The 9,500-nt window shown below is 38.6% G+C and overlaps 1 protein-coding gene and 1 long non-coding RNA gene across 2 annotated transcripts; one reads left to right on the plus strand and one right to left on the minus strand.

Moving 5' to 3' along the window:
- Window positions 1-1,221: 1,221 nt before the first annotated feature.
- On the minus strand, window positions 1,222-5,088 carry LOC144987840 (uncharacterized). The gene is made up of 2 exons (XR_013651513.1): window positions 3,256-5,088; window positions 1,222-2,772 (listed from the first exon to the last, which is right to left on the minus strand). It is a non-coding gene; the product is annotated as an uncharacterized LOC144987840 (long non-coding RNA).
- Window positions 5,089-5,157: 69 nt separating this feature from the next.
- LOC101175029 (serine protease 27-like) lies at window positions 5,158-7,971 on the plus strand. Its single transcript, XM_020712289.3, has 7 exons — window positions 5,158-5,273; window positions 6,113-6,133; window positions 6,219-6,381; window positions 6,590-6,858; window positions 6,924-7,069; window positions 7,144-7,423; window positions 7,645-7,971. Exons 1-7 carry the CDS (start codon window positions 5,219-5,221, stop codon window positions 7,665-7,667), a joined length of 957 nt encoding a protein of 318 aa, XP_020567948.1. The 5' UTR covers window positions 5,158-5,218; the 3' UTR covers window positions 7,668-7,971.
- Window positions 7,972-9,500: the final 1,529 nt, after the last annotated feature.

A 9,500-nucleotide genomic window follows, 5' to 3' on the forward strand; every position in this document is an offset into this window, starting at 1 on the left:
AGGTTTACTCCCTGCCAACAGTCCCGCCCACAACTCAGAGGCGAATTTCCGATGAACTCCTGCCGCTATCTCCTAGAAATGAACTCTTAAGTTTTTCAAACAGAACTTCCTTGTTATTTGGAAATAGAAAAGGTTTAGTAAGAGAACTGCTGACTTCTACAAAATGACCACGAACATCTGTTGCTCCTAGTTTCTCACAGTGGTGCCTCCAGAAATTTTTCCTGGGGGTGGCCGGTAGGGGGCCACTTTAAATCTTGGGTTGGCACACAAAAACCATGAGCTATATTTATAAAATTAATTCTACTAAACGTAGTAAAACAGCTTTTAGAAAACTAACAGCCTACTGATGTATTTTTTATTTATTTTGTTGATATTTAATGCCTGACCCTTGTGCTATCTTAGATGACCCCACCCTTACATTGACGTGTTCTCCCTACCATGACAAAGGTGGATAAAGGTGGAAAGATTTCATGTAATCAATGGACACAAGTGAGGTTCACAAATCATTGAAGAAAAAAGGTTCCGAGCACTGTATAGTGGGTCTAGATGACCCAACTCCCAATGTTAAAGTGCCTAGGATAGCACAAGGGTTACATGTGTCTGCTTGGGGTGTTTGGCTCTTGACTAGGGGATATCTATAATGAACAAAAAGTCAGTTGTGCTAAAATAAAAATAATAATACCCTTCCATGGCAACAATTCATTATATCTGTAGACATTTCTATTCAGACTAATAAACATGAAACAGTTTCATTAATAACTTCACCTGTTGGTCCAGGAACAGGTAGAGCCCCTTTTGCTGAGTTCTCTGACCAATGATCCTGACTGTCCCTCATCTGATGCTGTCTCATGTTTGTCTTCCTCATTATCTTCTGTCATTCATGATGGCTGTGGATCATGCTGCTCAGTCTCATCTTCCTCCTCCTCATTACTCCTCTGTTGCACCATCTCTTTTGCTCCTTCTGCTGTACTTTCCTTCTTAAAATAAATTAAAATAAGAATATATGTAAACTTTCTCTTCATTCTCTGAAAATTGACATACACAAGCATCAACTAATGACTTTAGGTAACTCTGTGGAAACAGGTCAAAGACACATCCAAATGCTGCGGTAACACAACAACACAGTCCACAAACAGATTTGAAAAGAAATGTAGCGCCACTGGTTTCTCATAACTTACTGCCTGTTCAATATTCATAGAACCCTTTCAATCAAGTAAAATGTATGAATTTTTTTCCAATAAACTTTATTGCACATTTTTCAATTTACAGAAATTCACATTAAGTTTTTTTAGTGCTCATGTACAAATCAAGTTAGGGTGAACAAACGTTATAAATGCGCATATAGCAAAAACAAAACAAAATTTAAAAAATTGGGAAAAGGCAAAGCAAAAAACAATACAAAATAACAACATTTTTGATATATTTTGATAAATTACTGTAGTTTTCTTGTTTTTGTTTGGAATCCATTTAAGACACTTATAATAATCAGAAAAATAATTTAAAAAAATACTAAACAAAGGGCATGTATTTTTCCATTTACATAAATGAATAAAATGTTTGGATAAAATAATAACAACATTGATAACATCAGAAATTCCCGGGTCCAGATTTTCCATAAAGAAAAGAACATCAGGTAAAGAAAAAAAGGGAACATTTAAAACGTTGAGAGACAACCAATTGAAATGTATGAATTGTATTGCTCGTTTTTTAAAGCAAATGACTAAGATCATTAAAACAAAGAAAAGAGCCTCGATGGCACATAGCCGATAAGGTCGAACAAAGTTAGATTTATGGTTAGATCTTACTTGCGCATTTCACAATTTCCTCACTTACATGAAGTAACAAGGAAAAAACATGTCACTTCCTTCTTTTAACCCTTTTACTTCTGTCTGATAGTTTCGATTTTGCTGCCTTTTTCAACTCTCAGGCTTAAATGAAAAACAGACAGACATGTGGTTTGAATACTTGACAGACCCTTGTTTGTCTCAGGGAGGAAGTGACTTACAGAGCACAAATAGGACTCTATAGAATCTACAATATCTTTTTTCCGCAGTTATGACTCCTTTGCTGAGTTAAGTCAGTCACCGGCGATTCAGTCTGAGTAACACCTGATAAATAGCATGGTCACACAGATGGATATCTTGAGACTAAAAATGTAAAGTGTTGCAATCATTTGAATGTTTGAATCTTACACACTAAAAACTCCATTGGTCAAAATAACTTAACTGAACTCCAAGGTTAAAAAGGGACCAACTTCTTTTTGGATTACTTAAAAAAACAACAAAAAAAATCAGGGTAAAAAAAAAAAAAACGTAAATTGTGTTAAAATGAAACTATTACAACCCCCAAAAGGTGCTCCAAAAAGTAACCCAAAAATATATCTCAACATGAAAAACTCAAGAATGGAGTTAAAAATATAACTTTTTGGGGGTAAAACCGCGGAGGGAGGGGGGGGGGGGGGGTTATGATACTTTTGCTCATTTTTGTTTATTATAAGTTTGTTTCTTTTTGCCAGGTTTGGAGGGGGTCAGAGTGTGGGGTGGGGTTGGGGTTGTTTTAAGAGCGTACTAAGCCATAGAGTCTGAAGCATCCATGAAAGAAAAGTAAACTAACTTTAGTGCAAAAGTTTATAGAAAATTTTCTAAACCATTCCATACTGTAAGAAAACAAGGTTTTAGCACAATTATAGTTTGAACTGAATGTGACTGTTTGTTTTTTAGTCATGCTGCTAAGTCTCAGGTCAGAAAATAAAACTAATGTCTCTTACGAACCCTATATAACAATGTTGACTTTAACGTTTGACAGTGAGGAAACATGAAACAGTTTCATTAATAACTTCACCTGTTGGTCCAGGAACAGGTAGAGCCCCTTTTGCTGAGTTCTCTGACCAATGATGCTGACTGTCCCTCGTCTGATGCTGTCTCATGTTTGTCTTCCTCATTATCTTCTGTCATTCATGCTGGCTGTGGATCATGCTGCTCAGTCTCATCTTCCTCCTCCTCATTACTCCTCTGTTGCACCATCTCTTTTGCTCCTTCTGCTGTACTTTCCTTCTTAAAATAAATTAAAATAAGAATATATGTAAACTTTCTCTTCATTCTCTGAAAATTGACATACACAAGCATCAACTAATGACTTTAGGTAACTCTGTGGAAACAGGTCAAAGACACATCCAAATGCTGCGGTAACACAACAACACAGTCCACAAACAGATTTGAAAAGAAATGTAGCGCCACTGGTTTCTCATAACTTAACCTATATAACAATGTTGACTTTAACGTTTGACAGTGAGGAGGAAGCAATGGCTGCGTCATAAAAATAACCAAAATGTACACAGAAAAGACTATCAGTATTGTAAAATCTAAGTACTATCATGCTACGATGAGTTCAGAAATTAAAATTGTAATTTGGCAAAAAGGACAGAGTCAGATAAACTCAACTTATTGGAGCTAAACTGTAAAATATTTTGCTTTACCAATAGACAAAAACAGAAAGCAAACAAGTCACTCATCTAACTTCACATGCGTATGAGCCTCTAAACCAGGGGTCTGCAACCTGCAGCTCCAGAGCCACATGTGGGTCATTTACCCTTCAGTCTGGCTCTCTGGTTAAAGAAAAAGAAAATGGTTTTAATTTTTAAAAGTTACTGTCAAATAATTGAGTAGTAAATGAAACCAACTCAGACTTTTCTCATTCACAAACAGTTCAAGGATAGTTTCTATCACAAGTCAAAACAAAGCATTTTTGATAGATTTTTATGAGCCGTCTCACTATTAGCTCTGATTTCATTTTGGTTACTTAGATTTACTAATGACTGGCTAAGATGAACCACAAAAGGTAAATAAAAACTTTTTTTTTTTAATCACTGCTGGCATGCACTACTACATATGTTGCATAGAGATAATCCTATGTAAAACAGAGTGTCTTTTATTTTGAAAGGAAGTCATTTGAACCTCTGTCAAAAGTTATAAACAATTTCACATTTTGTAAAAGGGCTTTTTTCTCTTTATGTTTTGGTTTTATTTATGCCGAGGAAAACTATAGTTCAATTATATTTATCACATGAGTAACAATAATATAATACAAATCAGTTTCTCTTTATTGTAAAGGGTGAAGTAAGACTTTGTAGATCCTACTGGGTTGTGGTCAGTGAAAAATTGACCTGAATGGCTCTTAAAGTGTTGTAGGTTGTATACCACTGCTCTAACTATGGCTTGTCTCACAAAGTTAAAGTTAAGAACATGAAATCGTCCAAAACCTCCCTGCTCCATGCAGAATGATTTAGAGTTCTTTTTTCTATTGAGATAAGGGAGACAGCTCCTGAAACACAACCCCATACCATAATCCTCCCTCCACCAAACTTCCAATTTGTCAGTCAAGTAGCTCTGGAATCATAGCACCGTAGATGGTAAAATGGGATTCATCCTCCCGGGTTTTCACTGCTAGTCATCGTTTAATCTGGCACTTTGTGTTTCACTGTGTTATGTGAGGCTTGGATGCAGCTCCTCTATGTATCTCCCTCACTGTCTGAAGGCCATGTGAAGATGGAGATCTGTGGGGTTTCGGTTGTGTGAGGTTTCTTCATGGTTGGAATGCATGAGGTTTTTTTTTTTTCAAATAAAAAGCAGTTAAAGGTTCTCATTCATTCATGATGTTTCCTTGAAGTCGAGTCATGGCAACTGGACTTAAAATCTTCTTCCTTGAAACGTTTCGCTGCTCATCCAAGTGGATTCATCGGCAGCTGTTTTTAAATAAAACATTTTCTTGGAAAAAAGAAACCTTGTCTTATGTTATTCTTAATCAAAATTTAAATTCATTTTTTTAAATTTACATTGGGAAGTGAAACAATACTTATAACTTTAAGTATAAAAACTATCAATGACTCAGCACAATTCTTAGCATGTTTGACGCCCCTATCTTTATTTATTCACACACTCCACAAAAATCAGCTGACTGTTATCTTTTCATATGATAATAGCATTGTATTTCATCCTAAAAATAAAACTTGTGAGACTGTGGTTTTAAGATAGCAATTCTTTATCATTCTAAGCTGTACTCCCTGAAACTCCGGATCTCATTCAAGCTTTTTGGAATGGAAAAGGTAAAATGACTTTCATGCAAATATTTTGATGGGAGGGACAGTTGACCGTACAAGTGGAGTATATAAACTGTAGAACAATCAGTGCTAACACTCAGAGAAGGTCTCTACAGTAGCACAATGGCTTTGTGGAAGCTGGTTTCCTTTCTGGTTCTTGTTGGTCTTCTCCCTACAGGTACGTCTATTTTTTAGTTTCTCTTTAACATTATTCAGGATAAGAAACTAAAACTATTTGTTTGCTGAAAATTGTTTAGTGGCATTCTTCAGACGGCTGCACTGTGGGGTAGTGGTTAGCACTCATAAATCACAGCTAAAAGGCTCTGGTTCAAATCCCAGCCAGGGCTGTTGAGTTTGCATGTTCTCCCTGTGAATGTGTGGGTTTTCTCCATCTTTCTCCCACAGAGAGAAGGCTTTATAGATTAAAAGATTACTCTAAATTGCCTCTAGATGTGAGTATGATTGTGTTGCCCTACAACAGACCAGAAACCTGTGCAAGATGTACCCCACCTTCCTCCAGCAGTGGCTGGGATAGGCTCCAGCAACCCAGTGACCCCAAATGAGATTAGGCGGTTTTGGAAAAACTTTGAATAACAACTTTAATTGGCTTTATGTTGATGAATGTTCATGGAAATGCACATGGGTACAGAGTACTGTTACTAGTCCTGGTCATTGCCAATTTTAAAAACAGTAACCATAAATGTCCCTGTTTATTGTGGATTATTATGGGATAAATGTTCTTTTAAACTAGTTACTACATCAGTGTCCCATAAATAACTGGTACAAAACCAAAGTACATTTGTTTTTATTTTTCTCTTTGGTCAACTTAATTTTAAAGAATATAAACGCTGATTCATGCCAAAACGCATCTAGAGGTTACAACTTTAAATTGTTTTTTGCCACTAAAACATCAGCTTTTAATAAAACCAACATTAGTTGGTTTTATTAGTAAGTTTTGTACAGTTGCTTTTGATGTTTTTCTTAAAACTTTTTTTTCATTTGTCATCTCTTTTCTAGGGTCCCTTGCCCAGCTCGATGGTAAGAACATTTACTAAATTAAACTATTTTATTTTATTTTGTAAACTACTTTTCTCATGGATTGCCTCATATTTTTGTGTTTCAGTGTGCGGCATTGCTCCACTCAATTCAAAAATTGTTGGGGGGGCAGATGCTGTGCCAGGAAGTTGGCCTTGGCAGGCCAGTCTGCAGTATTTCGGCAAGCATTTTTGTGGTGGCTCCCTGATCAACAAGGAATGGGTGCTGACTGCGGCTCACTGTGTTGCTGGGTGAGAAAATGAAAAGCTGCTCATTGTAGTGAATAGTCAGGACTCGGATTTCACCCTGATTTGTGAAAGAAAGCAAATATCTGATTTGACGTAAGAAGGAAATCTCTGACATTCCTTAAACTCCTTAAACAGTCAACAAAATTTTAGATAAGAAATATTGCAAAATGCAAATATATGTTCAGGTTAATGATTTATTTTCTGATTGCAGAACAAGCACAAAGAAATTGTTGGTTTCTCTTGGCCGTCAGAATTTGGAAGGAAAGAACCCAAATGAGGTGTCCAGGCGCGTAGCCGCTATAATAGTTCACCCGGACTTTGACAGAGGAACTATGAACAACGACATCGCCCTGGTCAGACTCTCTTCACCTGTACCTTTCAGTCACTACATCAGGCCTGTGTGTTTAGCAGCGAGTGCAAGTGTGTTCAACAATGGCACTGGCAGCTGGGTCACCGGCTGGGGTCACATTAAAGAAGGAGGCAAGCTCACTCTTACTATATACTCCATACTTGCACGAGATGGTCTAAAGTGTGTTTCCTTCTAGAGCTGTTGCCGTTTCCTCAAACTATTCAAGAAGTGGCTGTGCCAGTTATTGGAAGCCGACAGTGTAACTGTCTCTATGGAGTCATCAACATCACCAGCAACATGATCTGTGCTGGACGTTTGGATGGGGGCAAAGACTCGTGTCAGGTATGCTGCTCATTTTAAAAGTCTCTTTAAAGATAAGGGTTAAATTATTTATATATTTATTTATTTTGCCTCAGGGAGACTCGGGTGGTCCCATGTTGACTAAGCTGGGTTCTGTTTGGATCCAATCTGGAATCGTCAGTTTTGGTATTGGCTGTGCTCGGCCCAATCTGCCAGGAGTGTATTCTAGAGTTTCCCGTTACCAGACTTGGATCAAATCTCACATAAGCTCTCATGAGCCAGGCTTTGTCCAGTTCCCCTCCATGGAACCGGATCCAGACAGCAATTACACCTGTCCTGGCCTGCCAACTGCCACAGCTTTGCCTGTTACCAGTCCTACAAGCAGGTCAAACCTTGGTAATTACAAAACCAATTCATCTATGCATCCACTTGTTCACTGATTGATAAAAACCTGCCCATCTGGTGTGCACAAAAACCCCACTTGGGCAGGGACAATTATTTCTAGAAATATTGTGTTATCTTCCAAAGACATTGTTATTTTTCATGATATAGACCCTTTAGGATCAAGTGTTTGAGCTGCTTCACTGTCATCTATCTAACATGTTTTACATCAACAGGAGGGGTAAAGACAGTCCATTGATGTGGAATTATGGGAGAAGTCCTCGCAGAAGATTCCAACAAAATTTACTATGTAATAATCTTTTAATTATGAATGAAAAAAGATGTTGGAGCAATTATTATTATCACTGAGAAAGAGGGTCTAAGGTCAAAGATGCCCAGTTATCTTAGTCTGTAGGGTTTAGTTTAGCAATCAGCTATTGTATTTTGTGAATGATTTGATGTTTTTGTACATTTACCGGTATGAAGCCGTTGAGATGATTATGTTGTGATATTGGGCTATATAAATAAAATTGAATTGCATTGAATTAAATTGAATCAGAAAATGGATGAAGCTAAACATGACTGTTTATTTCTCTTGGACTGGGGCTCCATCCAAGAACTGGGACCACTGGTTTCTTTGGTAATACTCTAAGACGTCATAGTTTAAAACCTTGGATGGCACAGAAGGTTGCCCTGCTTAAACCAGCACATGTCCAGGCCCGTCTAAAGTCTGCCAGTGAACATTTGGATGATCCAGAGGAGTCATGGGAGAAAGTCATGCGCTCAGATGAGACCAAAATAAAACTTTTTAGTCTGAATTCCACTTGCCGTGTTTGGATGAAGAAGAACGTGAAGTACCATCCCAAGAATACCATCCCTACTGTGAAGTATAAAGGCCCGTACACACCGGGACGAATATTCGCCAGGCGTTATTCGCCAGCGTTTTTCGCCACCTTTTTTGTGTTCACACCCAGGCGATTTTCGCTGACGATGAGTGGAGTGAACATGCAATTTCATTCCCTGACATTAGATGGCGCTTAATGTAAAACAGAAATACTCCTGTACACAAGGTGGCGCTGCGCAACTTTACGCTTCTGAAAGTCGCTTTTCACTCAGAAGAAGAGAGCAAGTACTTACACGCTTGTCAGAATCAAACAAAGAAAACATGAATATTTCAAGCACCAGTAGCTCCAACTGGTGTTTGGTTCGGGGATGTTTTAGAATGTCCGTCATTATTGCTTCGCGGCTGTGTAGACGCTACTTGGCGTCTATCTTCTTCGCTGGTATGTGTGCTCAGCAAGGCAGTTTTGTGTTTGAGCGCCCCCAAGTTGTGTTTTACTCTAACTTCAGAAGCTCCAGACATGTGTGCAAAAGCGCCATTCTCATTGGTCGAGTAGATTTCGACGCGACGCGTCGAAAAAAAAAAACGAACCCGAGGCGTTTTTTTTTTTGACGCTTTAACGCGTGGCGTTTTTTCGCGTCGGTGTGCACACTCTCGTTGGTGCCCTTTGTTTAGTCACGAGGCGTTAAACGTCGGCGAAAATCGCCGGCGAAATTCGTCCCGGTGTGAACAGGCCTTAAAGGCCCGTACACACCGGGACGAATATTCGCCAGGCGTTATTCGCCAGCGTTTTTCGCCACGTTTTTTGTGTTCACACCCAGGCGATTTTCGCTGACGATGAGTGGAGTGAACATGCAATTTCATTCCCTGACATTAGATGGCGCTTAATGTAAAACAGAAATACTCCTGTACACAAGGTGGCGCTGCGCAACTTTACGCTTCTGAAAGTCGCTTTTCACTCAGAAGAAGAGAGCAAGTATTTACACGCTTGTCAGAATCAAACAAAGAAAACATGAATATTTCAAGCACCAGTAGTTCCAACTGGTGCTTGGTTCGGGGATATTTTAGAATGTCCGTCATTATTGCTTCGCGGCTGTGTGTAGACGCTACTTGGCGTCTATCTTCTTCGCTGGTATGTGTGCTCAGCAAGGCAGTTTTGTGTTTGAGCACCCCCAAGTTGTGTTTTACTGTAACTTCAGAAGCTCCAGACACGTGAGCAAAAGCGCCATTCTCATTGGTCGAGTAGATTTC

Source organism: Oryzias latipes, chromosome 19 (assembly GCF_053564925.1).
Source record: "Oryzias latipes strain Hd-rR chromosome 19, Olatipes_Hd-rR_3.1".
Classification (NCBI taxonomy): Eukaryota; Metazoa; Chordata; class Actinopteri; order Beloniformes; family Adrianichthyidae; genus Oryzias; species Oryzias latipes.

Coding starts and splice junctions, on each gene's coding strand:
- LOC101175029 (XM_020712289.3), top strand. CDS start 5,219: ATGGCTTTGTGGAAGCTGGTTTCCTTTCTGGTTCTTGTTGGTCTTCTC. Junction 6,382..6,589: donor GCGGCTCACTGTGTTGCTGG/GTGAGAAAATGA, acceptor TTCTGATTGCAG/AACAAGCACAAAGAAATTGT. Junction 7,070..7,143: donor GGGGCAAAGACTCGTGTCAG/GTATGCTGCTCA, acceptor ATTTTGCCTCAG/GGAGACTCGGGTGGTCCCAT.